Here is an 18,069-nt window from a genome sequence, read left to right as displayed (position 1 = left end):
TCCATGAGCAGGGAATGTCTTTCCATTTCTTTATATCTTCTTCAATTACCTGCATAAGCTTTCTATAGTTTTCAGCATACAGATCTTTTACATCTTTGGTTAGATTTATTCCTAGATATTTTATGCTTCTTGGTGCAATTGTGAATGGGATCAGTTTCTTCATTTGTCTTTCTGTTGCTTCATTGTTAGTGTATAAGAATGCAACTGATTTCTGCACATTGATTTTGTATCCTGCAACTTTGCTGAATTCATGTATCAGTTCTAGCAGACTTTTGGTGGAGTCTGTCGGATTTTCCATGTATAATATCATGTCATCTGCAAAAAGCGAAAGCTTGACTTCATCTTTGCCAATTTTGATGCCTTTGATTTCCTTTTGTTGTCTGATTGTTGATGCTAGAACTTCCAGCACTATATTAAACAACAGCGGTGACAGTGGGCATCCCTGTCGTGTTCCTGATCTCAGGGAAAAAGCTCTCAGTTTTTCCCCGTTGAGGATGATGTTAGCTGTGGGCTTTTCATAAATGGCCTTTATGATCTTTAAGTATGTTCCTTCTATCCCGACTTTCTCAAGGGTTTTTATTAAGAAAGGGTGCTGGATTTTGTCAAAGGCCTTTTCTGCATCGATTGACAGGATCATATGGTTCTTCTCTTTTTTTTTGTTAATGTGATGTATCACGTTGATCGATTTGCGAATGTTGAACCAGCCCTGCATCCCAGGAATGAATCCCACTTGATCATGGTGAATAATTCTTTTTATATGCTGTTGAATTCGATTTGCTAGTATCTTATTAAGAATTTTTGCATCCATATTCATCAGGGATATTGGCCTGTAGTTCTCTTTTTTTACTGGGTCTCTGTCTGGTTTAGGAATCAAAGTAATACTGGCTTCATAGAATGAGTCTGGAAGTTTTCCTTCCCTTTCTATTTCTTGGAATAGCTTGAGAAGGATAGGTATTATCTCTGCTTTAAATGTCTGGTAGAACTCCCCTGGGAAGCCATCTGGTCCTGGACTCTTATTTGTTGGGAGATTTTTGATAACCGATTCAATTTCTTCGCTGGTTATGGGTCTGTTCAAGCTTTCTATTTCCTCCTGATTGAGTTTTGGAAGAGTGTGGGTGTTTAGAAATTTGTCCATTTCTTCCAGGTTGTCCAATTTGCTGGCATATAATTTTTCATAGTATTCCCTGATAATTGTTTGTATCTCTGAGGGATTGGTTGTAATCATTCCATTTTCATTCATGATTTTATCTATTTGGGTCATCTCCCTTTTCTTTTTGAGAAGCCTGGCTAGAGGTTTGTCAATTTTGTTTATTTTTTCAAAAAACCAACTCTTGGTTTCGTTGATCTGCTCTACAGTTTTTTTAGATTCTATATTGTTTATTTCTGCTCTGATCTTTATGATTTCTCTTCTTCTGCTGGGTTTAGGCTGCCTTTGCTGTTCTGCTTCTATTTCCTTTAGGTGTGCTGTTAGATTTTGTATTTGGGATTTTTCTTGTTTCTTGAGATAGGCCTGGATTGCAATGTATTTTCCTCTCAGGACTGCCTTCGCTGCATCCCAAAGCGTTTGGATTGTTGTATTTTCATTTTCGTTTGTTTCCATATATATTTTAATTTCTTCTCTAATTGCCTGGTTGACCCACTCATTCGTTAGTAGGGTGTTCTTTAACCTCCATGCTTTTGGAGGTTTTCCAGACTTTTTCCTGTGGTTGATTTCAAGCTTCATAGCATTGTGGTCTGAAAGTATGCATGGTATGATTTCAATTCTTGTAAACTTATGAAGGGCTGTTTTGTGACCCAGTATATGATCTATCTTGGAGAATGTTCCATGTGCACTCGAGAAGAAAGTATATTCTGTTGCTTTGGGATGCAGAGTTCTAAATATATCTGTCAAGTCCATCTGATCCAATGTATCATTCAGGGCCGACAAGGGCAACTTTTGTCATCGACAAGCATTTCACCGTTTGGGTTATCACTTAAAATACTGTGTCCATGTACCGTAAAATGTCATTATTATGGTAAAAAGATATGAGAACAATGCCATTTCTGCCTGGGTTTCCTCCTCTACAGTGAGAGGTCAGAGTAGTGACCTTAGTTATACGCCTGTTCCTAAATGCCATATGTATTTTTTGAGTAGTATCTGGTGCACGTTAAGTGCTTAATGAATATTAGCTGTTACTGTTACCATCATTAAGTATTACATACTCTAAGTCTAACCCACCAACGTGAACTTGGTTAGATAGTATCAGATGATGTTATCCTCCTACTGAAAAGGCCCCAGGAGTTGGCAGTTAACTCAGAAAGAATTTTAGAGCCTTTACTATAATCTTCAAGGCCCTGTGTGATGTGACTGCTCTTCCTCAGGCCTCGTCCCCAGCTGGTCTCTGCTTGTCTCCTGCTCCAGGCACAGAGCGCCTCTGTCCTCGCCAGAGCTCTGCCCTGCGCGGTCCTGCCCCACCCCCACTCGCTTCCACTGCCTTCTCTGGTGCTGTCTTCCTGGCTCTGCACAACTAGCGTGTGTGCTCCGTGAGGGTGGGAACTTCTTCCTTGGTGTCCTTCCTGGATTGCCAGCTCCCTGGGCAGTGCCTGGGCCATAGTATTTGCTTGATACATATGTATTTGTTGAATGGATAAATGAATGGAACAAACCCTGATTGCCAATTCTAGTGATTTGTGTGCTTTCAAATGTGCAAAATGAAGAGCTTGCACAAGGATTGTCACAGTAGAGTCCGCTGAACCATCCGCAGTGTCTCTGGAGTTTAATGAATGTGCCACAGTGGCAGAAAGCAGTGAGCTGGGCGTGAAAACATGGGGTCCTGGATCCCATTCCGTGTCTGCCATGAGAGATTGATCACATGGCTTCTCTGAAGCTCTGTTCCCATCTGTCCAGTGCAGGCAGAACTAGACCTTGAACCCTCGGGCTCTGAGCAGCTGCCCAGTTGAGGGAAGAGGAAAAGGGGTGACTTTCCACTTTTATCAGAGCAGCTATGTTTATATTTTCCTTATATATTGGGGCCTCATATGAAATTTGGTTTGAAGAAAAAGAGCCTGGTCTTAAAACGTTTAAAAACTCCTGGATTCCAAGATCACAAAGGTTATTTTTGGCTTAATTCCAATTGCGGCATAGCTTAACTCTTTAAAGGATCTCGTTTCTCTATCACTCTCTGCTACCTCCCCCCCAAAGAAAAGCTCACTGAATATATTTTTTTAATATCTCAAAAGTCCCATATGTGGGTGAAGAACAAAGTCATCATCACCCGGAGTGTGAGCTACGTGAAAACGGGGTCTGCGCACTCGCCTCTGGTGACACATTGCTTAGCCCAGAGCAGAGCTCACTCAGTAAGTCTTGTAGATGGATGGGCAGGAAGATACCTGAAGAGCAACCACATATTTGTAAGTGAGAGTATTATTTTTCAATCTGTGAAAATTTTATTTTAAAGATTTTTTTTAAGTAATCTCTACACCCAACACAGGGGCTCAAAGTTACAACCCCCAGATCAGGAACCCCATGTCCCGCCAACTGAGCCAAACAGGCACCTCATGAAAGTCACATTTTAAACCATGGAATTTGTACAAGAGAAGTCTGTTGTCTTTTTTTCAAGATGATATTTATTGGATATCTACATTATGATCATTTTCGGTTTTTCATTTTTTTTAATGTTTTATATTTAAGTTTTGTATTTTAGTTCCAGTAGAGTTAACGTAGCGTTAGGTTGGTTTCAGGTGTCGAGTATATACATTACTCCGTGCTCATCAGGATAAGTGTACAGTTGATCCCCTTCACGCAGCCCCCAACCCACATCCCCTCTGGTTACCAACAGTTTGTTTTGGTTTGTCTCTCCTTTTTTTTTTCCCCTGTGCTCATTTGTTTTCTTAAATTCCACATAGGAGTGAAATCATGTAGTATTTGTCTTTCTCTGACTTATTTCACTTACCATTGTACTATTTGGCCCCATCCATGTTGTAGCAAATGGCAAGATATCATCCTTTTTTATGGCTGAATGATATCCCATTGTATATGTATAGCACATCTTCTCTATATATCAGTGGACACTTGGGCTGCTTCCATAGTTTGGCTATTTTAAATAATGCTGCTATAAACATATGAGTCCATGTATCCCTTTGAATCAGTGTTTTTATATTGTTTGGGTAAATACCCAGTAGTGCAGTTACTGGATCTTAGGGTAGTTCTACTTTAACTTTTTGAGGAACCTCCGTACTGTTTTCCACAGTGGCTGCACCAGTTTGCATTCCCACCAATGGTCTGTGAGGGTTCCTTTTTTCCCCAAATTCTCGCCAACACTTACTGCTTGTTGTGTTTCATTTTCACCATTCTGACAGGCGTGAGGTGATATCTCATTGTGTTGTGATTTGCATGTCCCTGACGATGAGTGATGTTGAGCATTTTTTGATGTGTCTGTTGGCCATCTGTATATCTTCTTTGGAGAAATGTCTGTTCATGACTTCTGTCCATTTTTAATGAGATTATTTGTTTTTTTTTTTTGAGTGTTGAGTTGTAGAAGTTCTTTGTATATTTTTGGGTACTAACCCTTTATCTGATATGTTATTTGCAAATATTTTTTGTCATTCAGTACATTGCCTTTTAGTTGTGTTGATTTTTTTCCTTCACTGTGCAGAAGCTTTTTGTTTTGATGTAGTCCCAACAGTTATTTTTGCTTTTGTTATTTTGCCTTTGCCTTTTATTTCCTTTTGTTGTCTGGCTGCTGTGGCTGGGACTTCCAGCACTGTGTTGAATAACTGGTGAATAACGGTGGTGAGAGTGGATGTACTAAACTGTTTACTAAATGCCCAATTTATTGCACCTTCCTTTAATTCTTGATTAATTTTTTGGTGTTAATTATGTAAAATAAAAAACTGAAAGTATCCAATATAATTTTCTTTCTTTTTAAATTTTTTTTTCTCTTTTGCATTTGAAGTAGGATCCTTTTAGAGGTGTTAACTGTGAGATAGAATACTATTTCTTTCTATCATGAAGTTATACTGTGGCAAGTACTTAAGATAATAATAATCGTAAGCTGTTGGGGAACAACTTTGAGACCACGCTTGGTCATCACCTGCCTTTTCAATTTGGTAGTCTTGCTGTAAGTTGATAGAAATTTGACTGAGATTTTGAAACCACTGTAGTTGAGGCCAACTAAAGCGAAAGTAACAGTAGGACCTTGAACTACTGACCTGCATAAGGGTTGTAATAATGAGAATGAGAGTATCAGCTGTGTGTCCTTGAAGACACATAACAGTATAGCTTAAGAAAACATAAGAATCACCTGTTACATAATTGTATCACCCTTCCTCATAAGTTCATAAAATATTCCCACCTGCACATTGTCTAATAAGATTTTGACTTGTGGTATGTTTTAGTATCAGTCTCCCTAAAAACTGCTTCTCCTAAACCCCCCAGATTCTGTGGTTTATGTGTATGAGTGCTCAGATGAAAAGTATATCATGTGGTTCATCATGTGGTTTTATATTTGATATTATTTACTGCTGTATTTATGTTATTTATGGATCTGTCTTTCCCTTTAGGTAAAGAGGATGAATACCCACGGAAACCTTTGGGACAGCTTCCACCTGAATCTGCTGGCATCAGTCACCTGAGCAACGGACAAAGAAGCATGGGCAGGTCAAGTCCCCCCCTGAACAGCAGAAGAGAGAGCAACTCTTCACCCCACAAAAAGCATGAGCATTCCCCTCACCATCAAGGTCGAGTTGGCACACCAGAAAGAGTAAGGGCGCTGAGAAAGAAATCCGTGGACGAAGACAGTAAAAAGCTTAAAGACGAAGCAGATTTGCAAAGAAAACTTCCGTCGGGCCCACAAGACAGTTCGAGGCAATATAATCACGCAGCTGCTAACCAGAACAGCAATGCCACTTCAACTGTCAGGAAGGAATTTGTGCCCAAGTGGAATAAACCGTCAGATACTTCAGCTATTGAAAAAACTGCCAAATATGCCATCGAAGGCAAAAGTAGGTCAGCACACCCCTCGCTCACAGCCACCGTCCCGAGTTCTGCTGATACTCGGATGTCGAACGTGAGGCAAAAGATGAAGGTTTGGGATGTCGATGAAGGGAAACGGGGCTCCAATGCATCCCAGTACGATAACGTGCCTGAGAATGATAACAGCGCGTCGATTGAAGAGGCGCTAGAAAGAGCTTACTGTCACAGTCCCAGGAAGCACGTGGAGCCAGGGTCTAGTCCATCAAGAGCCTCAAACAAGTTTACTTTTAAAGTGCAGCCTGCAGGTTACACAAAATACCCGTCTCCGTTAGACGGGGAAGATCGCAGGACAGTGCACCCACCCTCCTACAGTAACCCCCCTGTGTACCATGGAAATTCTCCCAAACACATCCCTGCTGCCGACAGCAGTTTTGCATCTCCACAGTTTACCCATGGGACTCCAGGGAATCCTTCCAGGAGACCTTATGGCTCTACTCTTTCAGTCGATATTTCTCCAGAGAAATCTTACAGCCGCCCTCTTCCTCTTGTCCTGCCATCCAGCCGAATAGAAGTTCTTCCTGTGGAGACCGGTGCCGGGGGGTATTCAGGCAATTCAGAGTCACCAAAGAATGGGAAATTCATCATTCCTCCAGTGGATTATCTGCCGGATAACAGAAAATGGTCAGAAGTTAGTTACACATACAGACCTGAGACTCACGGACAGCTGTGGACTCAAGATGCTAACCGTAGCCACTTGAGCAAGTTACCAAAATATTCCGCCTTTCAGCATGTTCCCTTTCAGGACCATAGCCTCCCAGCAGTCTCAGTAGATAGCCCAGTGCGATACAGAACTTCACCAGGTTTAGAAGATGCCGGTTCCTCTGGGTATCAATATTCAGGGCCCTCGCCTCCAGGATATCACTACAGAAATCGGGATGGACTTTCTATTCAAGAATCAGTATTGCTGTGAGAATTTATCTATACTTGGTAAAGACAAGAGAATAGAAACCATTTGAAACCTACATTGCTATGTTTATAATTGCCAAAGCAGTATTTCCTACTACTGTAAACATCTCGCACAATTCCAGTGTATGCTAGTAATAAGAATATGTAGAAACGTTTCATCCCCATGTAGATGCTGCTTAAGATGAGCAGTTTTTAAATTGCATCATCACTGAATCTGCTCAAAAGAATTTAACATGGAAACATAGCAGTGGTGTTGAGGGATGCACACATGATGATAATTCATCACTCAGTTTCATTTATATCTTTCTCCAAAACCTGAGCATTTTTACTCCATTAGCCTATGCTATTTTGAGAAACATTATAAAGCACTGAAAAACTGCATAGAATAGACATTTTGAAGGCTAGATGTAGTGTACGTATCTTTTAATAGATACCAAAAGGCTCCGTGCACACACATTTGAACACAAAACTAAAGAAACGTTAAAAAAACTAATTTTAATATATAGCCATGGGATAATTTACTGTTCTTCCTTTCCTTAACTTATCTTCCACTCAAGTTCCTCCCCCACCCCCCACCCCCAATCTGTTTTTCACCCAGGTCCTAAAGTGATGTAAGGGTCTGCCCCGACTTGATTCAGCTTCTCTGCCATTGCAGCCATTTTCTTTCCATCTGAAAATTAAAGACACTGGAGAGCAAGGCTCACCACTTAATGGTGCTTAAACATCGGGGCACTCAAAGTAAGTTTATGGCCAAAGGCGCGGCCGCGCTGCCCGTTGCATCCACGCACCCTGAGATCAGTGTCAGAGCAGCTTTAGTGCGTTCGGCGCCCTTTGTTCTGGTCTGACTCTTGCAAAGCTCAGAGCAGAATGCTCCTTGCCAGACGCAAAGGAAGTGCCGAGGTCCTGCTCTCCAGTGGATGCCAGCAGGAGGAGTTACTGATGAGTGCGCGCTCACGTGGGGCAGCAGAGCAGCCTCCTGTGGAGTTCATGCGAAAGCTGGTCAGCAGTATGGTGACTTCTCACTTCTGCCCCTTCGATTCCTGCAGGCCCAGGGCGTTCGTTTACACGATCTTTTCCTGGCACTCTTTCTTTAAAGGCCCTAGTGGGTATCACTGCCCTTGGGCCACTAAATTATCACTGTGTAAAATTGTAAACAATGGTCCTAATTATTAATAGGAGTCTTAAGATTTTAGTCTTTTTTAAAAACGAGTGTGACTTTCATACTTTCAAAAATCTCCTTTTTTTCTTTCTCAGTGAAAAAAATTCAGGTTCATGGTTTAAAAATGAGCAATGTCTTTTAAAATACTCTATTACACTACAATTACCAAAATGCTGGCAAAGTTTTGGGCACTCCCAGAAAGTATGACTTTGTGTTTAACGGGAGAGCTCGTTTTCAGCATACTTGCCTGGTGTTTGAATAATGAAGAGAGTAGGATAAACCTAACGTCCATGGCTCTTCTTGTCCCAAGTTGGAGCTTTAAACTTTCAAGGTACCGAAGTATATCTTTTCAAATGAGAGTAACATTTGTTTAGCTAGTGAATGTGACAATATTTTTTATGTATATAATGAGTCTAATGTAATTTTAATCAACTCAGTAATGATGTTATTAAATGGCAAAACAAATGCAGTGTGTTAGCAGCTAAGCACTACGCTGGAGCACAGACAAAACCCTGCTGTCCCTGGGCTCTTGATTCGGATCATGTGGAGGCTTAGAAAGACATGTATATAACGAAATGCAGCTAAGGATATTAGTTCGAATTTTTAAACCATGATTCTGTGACTTGTAATAAACCAAGCTGTACAATTTAGGGTATGATGGCAGCATCTGAGCTGTTCCAAAATATATATGTCAACAGTGGTAAATACTGTAGATTTATATATATATATATATATACATATATATATATATGCAGAATATATATATACACTATTTTCTTATGTCATCTATGACATTTTTATCTGTATACTTTTTTTGATGTGATTGTTTTTAACATGCTAAAAGTAATAAGTATATTTTGTTTTGTGTCTTTCACGTGCTTTTTTCATATGATAAAAGTGCTGCGTCTCTGATGCTTCTGAAGCTAATTTTCTTTTCATTGAGGAGATATACTACTCAGTGTTTGCCTACATGACTATGTATATATATATATGTATATATATATATCACAGTCGTATGTTCAATACTTTATTAATTTCCAGGAGTGCTGTGTTTAGAACTACATCACCTTTGCTTTACTTTATCTGCCATTATTAATAGCAATAAGGTATTTCCAGTCTTCCCCACTATAAAATGTAGCTCTCTCTCCATTAGTTTTTCAAGTAGGAAACTTTAATTTGAAGTTATTTTGCTACCGTAGCATTTTAGTCTTTCATATTTATCTTGTAATAAAAGATAAATAATGGAATAATGATAAAAGATGAAGTAACATTAGTAAAGTGGGTTAAATATAATCGTGAAACTGTATTTGGTGAGGGTCCTCACAGAGCAGAGGCTGATCCTTACAGCTGCACACGCTGTAAATATCTTGCCATTATCCACTCTTTTCCTTATAGCAGTCTTGCCTCACACAATAAGCACTTTGGTATATTGTTTCAATATCTAGTTTGAAAAGCTAAAGAGACTGGACCCGGAGTCTCAAAGGGTTTTAAAACTTGGACTCCTTCAGTTACTTACACTTTTTATTGGATTTTTAAAAAATAGACAGCTTTTTAAAGCTGAGAGAGATGTGTATACATAAATGTAAAGTCAGATTTCAAAGTACTAAAGGGGAAGAAAAATTATTTTTTCTTCCACCCTGCCGGGTTCTCCAGCCACAGCCTATACTTTGGTCTGACAGAAGCAGATCAGCAAGAGAAAAACAGAAGCGTTCTCACAGGTGCATCCTGCATTCACATGGTGCCCAGTCCTGAGTAACTCAACGGAGGGCTGGACTTGGGGTGTGTGCAGCTAACTTAGCAGGGAGAGGGAGGGAAGAAAGATACTCCCGGGAAGACAAGTGGCCCTGAGAGAAGTGATGGGCGATGGGAAGTGCGTGGTGGTGTCGGGGTGTGGTGCTGGAGAGAGCAGAGTGGCCTGGAGATGGGAGTTGTGACAGTTGAGACTTTTGGGGAGACTCTCGGGCAGATAAGCGACTGCAGGAACTGAGATGCCTCTGGCTCAGAGTCGTTCTTTTGCGAGAGTGGTGTCTTTTGGGGTGACGTGTCCTGATCCCCCTCAGTGGCAATGATAGAGTGTCTCCTGAAAGAACGAAAAGAGATAGAACAGGACGTTTCTGGAGAAGAAAAATAGATGGTGGTGTGATTGCTTTCGCCTTTTTCACTTTAAGGAGATTCTAATACTAAAGTTTATGTCATACTCCGTGTAATCTTAACAGCGAGGTTTCCTTTGTGTCATTTCGGGTCTCTCCCTCAGGGCCCATTGAGGTGCGAGCACAGAAACAGTGACTTTTCAGTACTTTGCTGGGATTGCTTTCTGGAGAAACACATGCTCTGCCCACAAATAGGGATTTATTCACAGAGGACATACAGCTCCGTCTTCTGGGAATGTTATCATTCTAAGTTGTCTTTTGATTCACCCCTTTTAGTATGCATTTGATTGTGGATTAATTATAATTTCAGTTTGGGGATCTTTGTTTGATTGTCCTTTAATGGATTTTATATGTCCCTCTGTAATATGGATATTAATGCTTATTGATCAAGCGGTTTTAATAAGCCAAACTTTATTTTTCAGTGACCCAAGGTAGTGAGACTAAAAAGAAAGAATTCCACTTAACACTTAGTTATGAATTGTTCTTTCAGAAGGATTTTCATTTATCTGAAAATCTAAGCCTAATTGCCACCATTTTATCCATAAGAGCACTGAGGCATAAAGGAACAAATTTTAGATTTCATAGGAGTGTATCTTGACCCTTGCTACTCTTTAGAATTATCTGGGGGAACTTAACAAAAAAATGTTCTTCTTGGTTTCTACCCTAGGCCACTTCAATCAGAACCTGGGGTGAAACCCAGGGATCAGGTAATGGTATTTTTCACCCGTTCAGTCAGCTAAGCTCTTTTTTTTTTTTTAATGTTTATTTATTTGTGAGACTGAGGGAAACAGGGCGCGAGTTGGGGAGGGGCAGAGAGAGAGAGAGAGACAGAATCTGAAACAGGCTCCAGGCTCTGAGCTGTCAGCACAGAGCCCAATGTGGGGCTCGAACCCATGAACCTTGAGATCATGACCTGAGCCGAAGTCGGGTGCTTAACCGACTGAGCCACTCAGGCACTCCTCAGCTAAGCTCTTAATAAATAAATAAATAAATAAATTAATTAATTAATACTAATAATAAAAATAAAAATCTCTCTAAATTTGATTGTCTTATATTCTCACCATGAACTGTCTCAAAAGTTCTTAACAGATCAGTTTTAGGGTTTAGAAACTCTGATTTCAGGTAAGTTAGGAAAAATTCTACTGGAAGGATTAACTTTCCAGCCATCTCTGTAAATTTTGATGAACTACTGGCAGTTGTGGAAAGTATAAATGGCTTCAAATGGAAGGCGGCATGACCCTGGACCTTCTCTCATTATACTTTACAGTAGTTCTTCAAAATAGGTAGAGTCATAGTAAGGTTTCCATTTTCCTGGACAACCTCTGTCATTTTCCTTAAGTGGACATGCTAAAAATAGGCCTAAGCTGCATTTGCAAACCTAAGTGCATTTTCCCTATGTGAGGAGCTGAGAAAATGTGCACAGTCTGGTCATTCGCTTGGCCAGTCAATATTTTATTGAGCGCCTACAGTGTAGTATGGTCCTCGGGACCATGCTAGGCTCACGCTGCAAGGTAGGAGACATGGTTTTTAATCTCTGTGCCTCCATCCAGTGTGGGAGATGTGCACAGGTGATTAATACAGACGTAGAAAGGCCACGCACGGCTCAGGAGGGTCAGGGGAGGCCAATGGGGGTGGGGTTGCCTCCATTGCTGAACCTGAGGACTAGTAGAGTAGACTTTGCAGAGGGGATATGGCATGAGGGTTACGTGGGGGACGTCTGACGCCTTGGTGATGTGGGGGGTGGGGTGGAGTGTTCCACAGAGAGACCAGATGATGGGGGCCTTCTATGCCATTGAACTGGATCCTGGAAGCCAGTTTTGCCTTGGGCATATTCATATTTCCTGTGTGGTCTCTAGAGGCTACGTGGCAGTGAGCAAGCGAGCCTGGAGAAGGTTAGGAAGACTGCCCCAAATGGTCAGTCTAAAAGTAGTACAGCGTAAGACCAGGGAAGCACTTTCAAAGAAAAGGTGATTGATCTGAGAGCTAATTACCAAGTAAAGTTGGCCAGACTTAATAATTGTCTGAAGGTAATTATCATAATCGTAAGAAAACTAGCGCACTTTCCTGAACGCTTGCTGTGTGTCTGGCCCTGTGCTTACGAATTTAACCTGTGTTAACCTATATACTTCTCACAATAACTCTGTGAAGTGTGTTCCCTCTAAGTCCTTGTTTACAGATGGGAAAATGAAGGCACAGGGAGTTGACGTAACTTTGCTCCAAGTGACGGCCGGTTCAAGTCACAGAGCCAGGACATGAATCCACGCAGACTGAATCTAGAGCCTGTGCGCACCCCAACTGAACAGTTTTAAGAAGGTGTCACTTTTTTTTTAAAGTGTATTTATTTTGAGAGAGAGAGAGAGAGAGAGAGAGAGAGAGAGAGAGAGCATGTGCGCACATGAATGGGGGAGGAGCAGAGAGAAAGAATCCCAAATGTGGGATTCAAACTCAAGAACTGTTGGCATCATGACGTAAGCTGAAATCAAGAGTTGGCCATTCAACTGACCGAGCCACCCAGGTACCCCAAGATGGTGTATTTTACCTGCCATAGAATTCACCCATATAAATGTACACATCAAAGGGTTTTTTTTAGTAAATTTACACAGTTACGCAACCACTGAAACAAACACAATTTTAGAACATTTCCATTACCTCAAAAAGATCTCTTGTACCCATTTGCAGTCAGTCTCCATTCCTGCCCCCCCTCCTGCCCCCCGCCTCAGGCAACCACTAATCCACTTTCTGGTTTGTCATATAAATGGGATCAGACAATATGTGGCTTTTTGCATAATGATGTGGAGTTTCACCCACGTCATAGCATGTATTAGTGATTCCTTTTTATTGCTGAACAGTAGCCCATTGTGTGACTCTATCACATTTTGTTTACTCACCAGGTGTAGACATTTGCATTGTTTTCATATGCTGCTATGAGCATTTGTGTGCAAATCTTTGTGTGAATAAGTTTCCATTTCCCTTGGGAGTGCTATTGCTGACCTTTGTGGCAAATTTATGTTTAACTTTCTAAGAAAGTGCCAGACTCTTTTCCAAAGTGTTTACACCATTTTAGATTAGCATCAGCATTGTGTGAGGGTTCAAATTTCTCCACATCCTCACCAACACTTGTTTTTTTGTTGTTGTTGTTTTTTTTTTTATTGTAGCCATTCTAGTGATATCTCATTGTGGCTTTGATTTGCATTTCTATAATAGCCAATGATGGTGAACACCTTTTCTTGTGCTTCTGGGCCATTCATGTATCTTCTTGGGTGGAATGTCTGTCCAGATCTCTTACTCACTTTTTGATTGGGTTATTTTCATATTATTGAATAGTAGGAATTCTTAATATATTCTGGATACAAGTCCTTTATAAGACATGATTTGCAGTATTTTTTCCCAGTCTGTCTTATGGTGTCTTTTGTGTTACAAATGCTTTTAATTCGAATGAAGTTCCATTTTTTCTGGTTTTTTTTTTTCTTTATGAATCATGCTTTTAGAATTTTATCTGTCTGCCTAACCCAAGGTCACAAAGGATTTTCTCCTTTGTTTTATTCTAGAAGTTTTATAGTTTCAGCTTTTGCATGTGAGTGTATGAGCCATTTTGAATTAAGTTTTGAGTATGGTGTGAGGTAAGGAGCTAAATTCATGTGGCTATCCAGTGGTCTTAGCACTACATGTTAAAAAGACTGCTTTCTCCAGCTGAATTGGGGACCTTGGCACCTCTGTTAGAACTCAACTGACTATATGTGTGTGTGTGTGTGTGTGTGTGTGTGTGTGTGTGTGTGTGTTTAAGTTTTGAAATCAGAAAGTGTACCTCCTTCAACTTTGTTCTTTTTCAAATGCTTTTGGCTATCCTGGGTCCTTTGCATTTCTACATATATTTTAAGATCAGCTTGTCAGTGTCTGCAGAAGACACTTGTTTTTTTTTTTTAAACAAGACCTAGGATTTTTTTTTTTTTTTTTTTTTTTTTTTTTTTGGGACAGAGAGAGACAGAGCATGGACGGGGGAGGGGCAGAGAGAGAGAGAGACACAGAATCGGAAACAGGCTCCAGGCTCCGAGCCATCAGCCCAGAGCCTGACGCGGGGCTCGAACTCACGGACCGCGAGATTGTGACCTGGCTGAAGTCGGACGCTTAACCGACTGCGCCACCCAGGCGCCCCAAGACCTAGGATTTTTGATAGGTGTTACTTTGAATCTACGGATCAGTTTGGGAAGAAATGCCATCTTAACAATGTTGAGTCACCAGTCCATAAACCTAGATCGTCTCTACATTTATTTTGATCTTCTTTAATTTCTCTTTGGTGACATTTTGCACTATTTTTGTTAAAATTTTTCCTACATGTTTTATTTTTCTTGCTCTTGTGAATGGGTTTTCTTCAGACCCTGTGTGTTTTCACCTCATTCTGTACTGTTGAGGGGAGAGCAAATGAGAAGGTTGATTCTGCAGTGCAGAAATGGGTGGTAGGGTGGCTGGTGGGACCGCCATCTGATAGAATTCAGAAGCTGGAGCAGGCTTAGGTTGAGTGAGAAAATGACATGTTTTGACATGTAGAATTGGAGGAATAGGGGGTTGACAGATGGTGTTGTCTGACAGACAGCTGACCGTTCCAGAGAGACTTGGGGCTTGCTTGCCAGCACGTAGGAGGTAAAGCTGTGAGAGAGTACTTGTCTAGGGAGAAGATGAGCAAGCGAAGGATGGGGAGACCCGGGGGGTCGCTGACATTTAAGGGTTGCCAGCAAGACAGGAGTGCGCGAAGGACTCCGAGCAGCCGTGGTCTGGTTCTGCGGGAGCTGAATGCCCAGGGACTGGCTGTGGAGCTTTGGAGCCGGACTGGCTCGAGTTTGGACTTTGCATCAGAAATTCTGACGTAATGAAGCAACCAAGTCCTCGATGTCGTGGAGCCGCTGTTCCGATCCAGTCCCTCCTCTGTAAATGAAGACTGGTATTTATTTCATGGAGCTGTGAGTTGAATGGGTTGCTTTGTGTAAAGTGATCGATCAGCACGGCCTCGTCACACAGTAATAATTTCGAATGTCCCCTGGACTCACGTGCCACCACTGTGCAAGGTTTAGTGACAGGAGAGCGTGGGCTTTGAGGTCCCGGAGCTGAGAGTTTGGTGAGGAGCTCAGAGGTTACAGGTGACATAGAAGGGGGAACGCACAAAGGGAGGTGTGAGGAACGGCCACAGCTGGGAGCGGGGTTCCCAGAAGGAAACCGTCGGCAGGACGGCCCCGTGATCGGGAATGAAGAGAACTTGGATCTGACACCGAGGAGTTCCCTGCTGTCCCCCTGCTGTCACTCCTGGAGCGGGAATGAGAGGCGATGCGGCTCTCGGCGGAGCTCACATAAGGGAAGGGTGGTTGCTGAATCAGAGCCAGGGGGACTGGTGGGAAAGGTAGGGGCTGGGGGGCGGGGGGAAATGTCTTTACAGGGAAAAAATAAGCTAATTGGAAATCAGTTCTGACCATTCAGACTCAGTCCAGTACTTCTCCAAGGCGGCCCTTGGTTTTATTCCAGCTTGCTACGTAATGTGTTCATGCGTATTGAAATCCCAGCCCTTAAACTTCCTGTAACTCAGAGTTGTCACTTGAATTTGGAGGAAAATCAGCATACTCCATATGAGGCAGGCTGTATCGAGAAAGCTCGAGCACTGCCCATGAAGATCGGTGACTTGGTAGAGCCCATGTGTATGTTGCGCTGTGTCGTAACAGGAGACGTGATGCAGGGGTGGGCACCTGCCGAAGATGGAGAGGTTCGCCTCCTTGTAAGCTCAGTGTGAGTCAGCAGTGAACGTGGCTTCTCCAAAACCACGTCACTGTTGAACGGGCTCATAAGCTCTGCCGTAAATTCACAGTGTGGGAAATTTGGGAAGGTCACGGGTCTCGGGGACTCGGTTTTCTGATCTGTAGACCCTGGAGGTGGGGAAGGGGAGTTTGAAAAAGGTCCTGCCCCGAACTCTAAGGGGAGAGTGCCCGACCCAAGGCCCACCTGCCTGCTTCATGCTGGGCACAGTGACAGTGATCAAGGCCCAGAGACCACTACTCACGGAGCCCATGGTCTTGGGCGGAAGACCCACGTTCATTATGTGGTGACGACCCCCTGTGTGGCAACGACCAGGAAGGAGACCCCAGTGCACTGAGGGCCTGTGATCACGAAGGCATAAAGATGATGGCCACGAGGAACCGTGGCTTGAGTTGGACACGTGGAGGAACGCCGGCACACTGCCGTGGACCGTGCCCCTGTTCTCGCGGTGCAGCCTGGGAGTAGGGAAAGCAGAGCAGCAAATACTGAAACAGCCACTAACGTGAGGACAGTTTTATCAGCCATGTCTGCACCCATGAATAACACCCTCTGTGGAGTTACCTTTGAGAAGGAGGGACGACGGGGACCCTGTACATTCGGTGTGGCAGAAAGGACCGGAGGCCACCAAGTCTGCACCGCAGTCTGAGCTTGCTGCTCATCAGCAGCGTGATCTTAGGTGAGTCCTATTCCCTTTCTGGGCCTCGCTTCCCTCAGCTAGAAAATGGGGGCAGGAACGCTAGAAAGGTGAGTGGAGGTGGCCCGAGACCGTGGAGCCCAGCCATGGCCGCACGTAAGAATGACAGGGAAGCTGCAAGAAAATGAGCCCCAGGCCCTCCGGCCCAGAGCCATTGCGTCCCAGCCCCAGAGCAGTGTCCGGGAGGGGCCCAGGGCTCAGGGTTGAACGCCTGCAGCTCCACAACACGACTGCCGAGGATACACAACAAGACGTGTGAAGTTTGACCACAGAGAAAGGAGAGCCCACTCCCTCGCCCCGTGTTTCTTCATTCTTCTAGCTCGCATGTCATTCTACTGCTACCAGAAAACCCCCCTGAAAATTACATTGAGGCGTTTTTATTTAGAGGCTTTGAATGGTGCGATGGCTCAACAACACACGTGGAGCCGTGTCAGTGTTTCCACCAGCCTTGCTGGACCCGTCTCGTGAACAAAATAGGAAAAATGAGGCGTTCCCTACAAGGTTGTTCCAAGGAGTCATTCCGATAAGGCACGCGTCACACAGTGCCTGGAACATAGATGCTTTATAACGCTCTGTGATGACTGTAAGCGTTAGTATAGGGAAAGGGCTGATACTCTTACTTATAAAGAGCTTTTCTTTCCTTTTAGACTTGTAAAGTAGCCCCAAATGGAATATGGGCAAAGAGTATTAAAAGAGCACGTACAGATAAAGAAGTCCAAAGCTTTTAAACATGTTCTGTATCCCCATTAATGAGGGAAATCGAACCTGAAAGAGTGATTGGCAAGGACAGCAGGAAGAATGCCCGTGCCCTGCTAGTGACAGGAAAGTTGCAGCCCCCAAATAGGCCGCTTTCCAGTACCTGCATTTCTATGTTGTATTCTTTGGTCCAGCAATACTACTTCTATGAGCAGAAATACAAGTGGAAAACATATATGTGAAAGGATTTCACAGTATTTGCAATAGAGAAAAATTGGAAATAACTTGAATGTCCATTAATAAGGGAGAGGTTAAATTGTGGTGTCACCATATGAAAGAATGTTGTTCACCCATCTACGGACATAGACAGGCATCTCTGCTGCAGCTTTACATGCATCGACATGGACACGTGTTTATTGCTCATTGAAAAAAGCTACAGACAGTGTTCACGTACCTTGGTTGGCTTTCCAGCTTCTGGCTTCGCCTCAGATCAGCCTGGCGGTGTTGAAGGCCGTGGTACGTTGGCAGTGGGGGCTGTTCCCTGTCAGTCTAGGACGGTGGGCTCTTTGGGAGGGCCATGGAGGTTTGGTTTGCATGAAGCCTTCGGGGACTTTTAGGACAAACAGGGAAGAACTAATGAGCAGGCACCTCGGAT

The 18,069-nt window shown here is 42.8% G+C and overlaps 1 protein-coding gene across 6 annotated transcripts in view; it reads left to right on the top strand.

The window, feature by feature from the left end:
• Positions 1 to 11,000, top strand: part of USP6NL (USP6 N-terminal like) — a 183,583-nt gene extending 172,583 nt beyond the window's left edge. For 4 of the 6 annotated variants that reach the window (XM_042991023.1, XM_042991026.1, XM_042991027.1 and 1 more), the window contains one exon: positions 5,542 to 11,000. In XM_042991023.1, the coding sequence (XP_042846957.1) occupies positions 5,542 to 6,923 (1,382 nt within the window). In that variant the 3' untranslated portion in view covers positions 6,924 to 11,000. The remainder of the gene's footprint in view (positions 1 to 5,541) is intronic. The other 2 variants (XM_042991024.1, XM_042991025.1) reach the window with 1 other exon arrangement.
• Positions 11,001 to 18,069: the final 7,069 nt, after the last annotated feature.

This window comes from Panthera tigris, chromosome B4 (assembly GCF_018350195.1).
Source record: "Panthera tigris isolate Pti1 chromosome B4, P.tigris_Pti1_mat1.1, whole genome shotgun sequence".
In the NCBI taxonomy this organism is placed as follows: Eukaryota; Metazoa; Chordata; class Mammalia; order Carnivora; family Felidae; genus Panthera; species Panthera tigris.
Note: the sequence above shows the minus strand (reverse complement) of the source record. Positions and strands in the feature narration are given on the sequence as shown.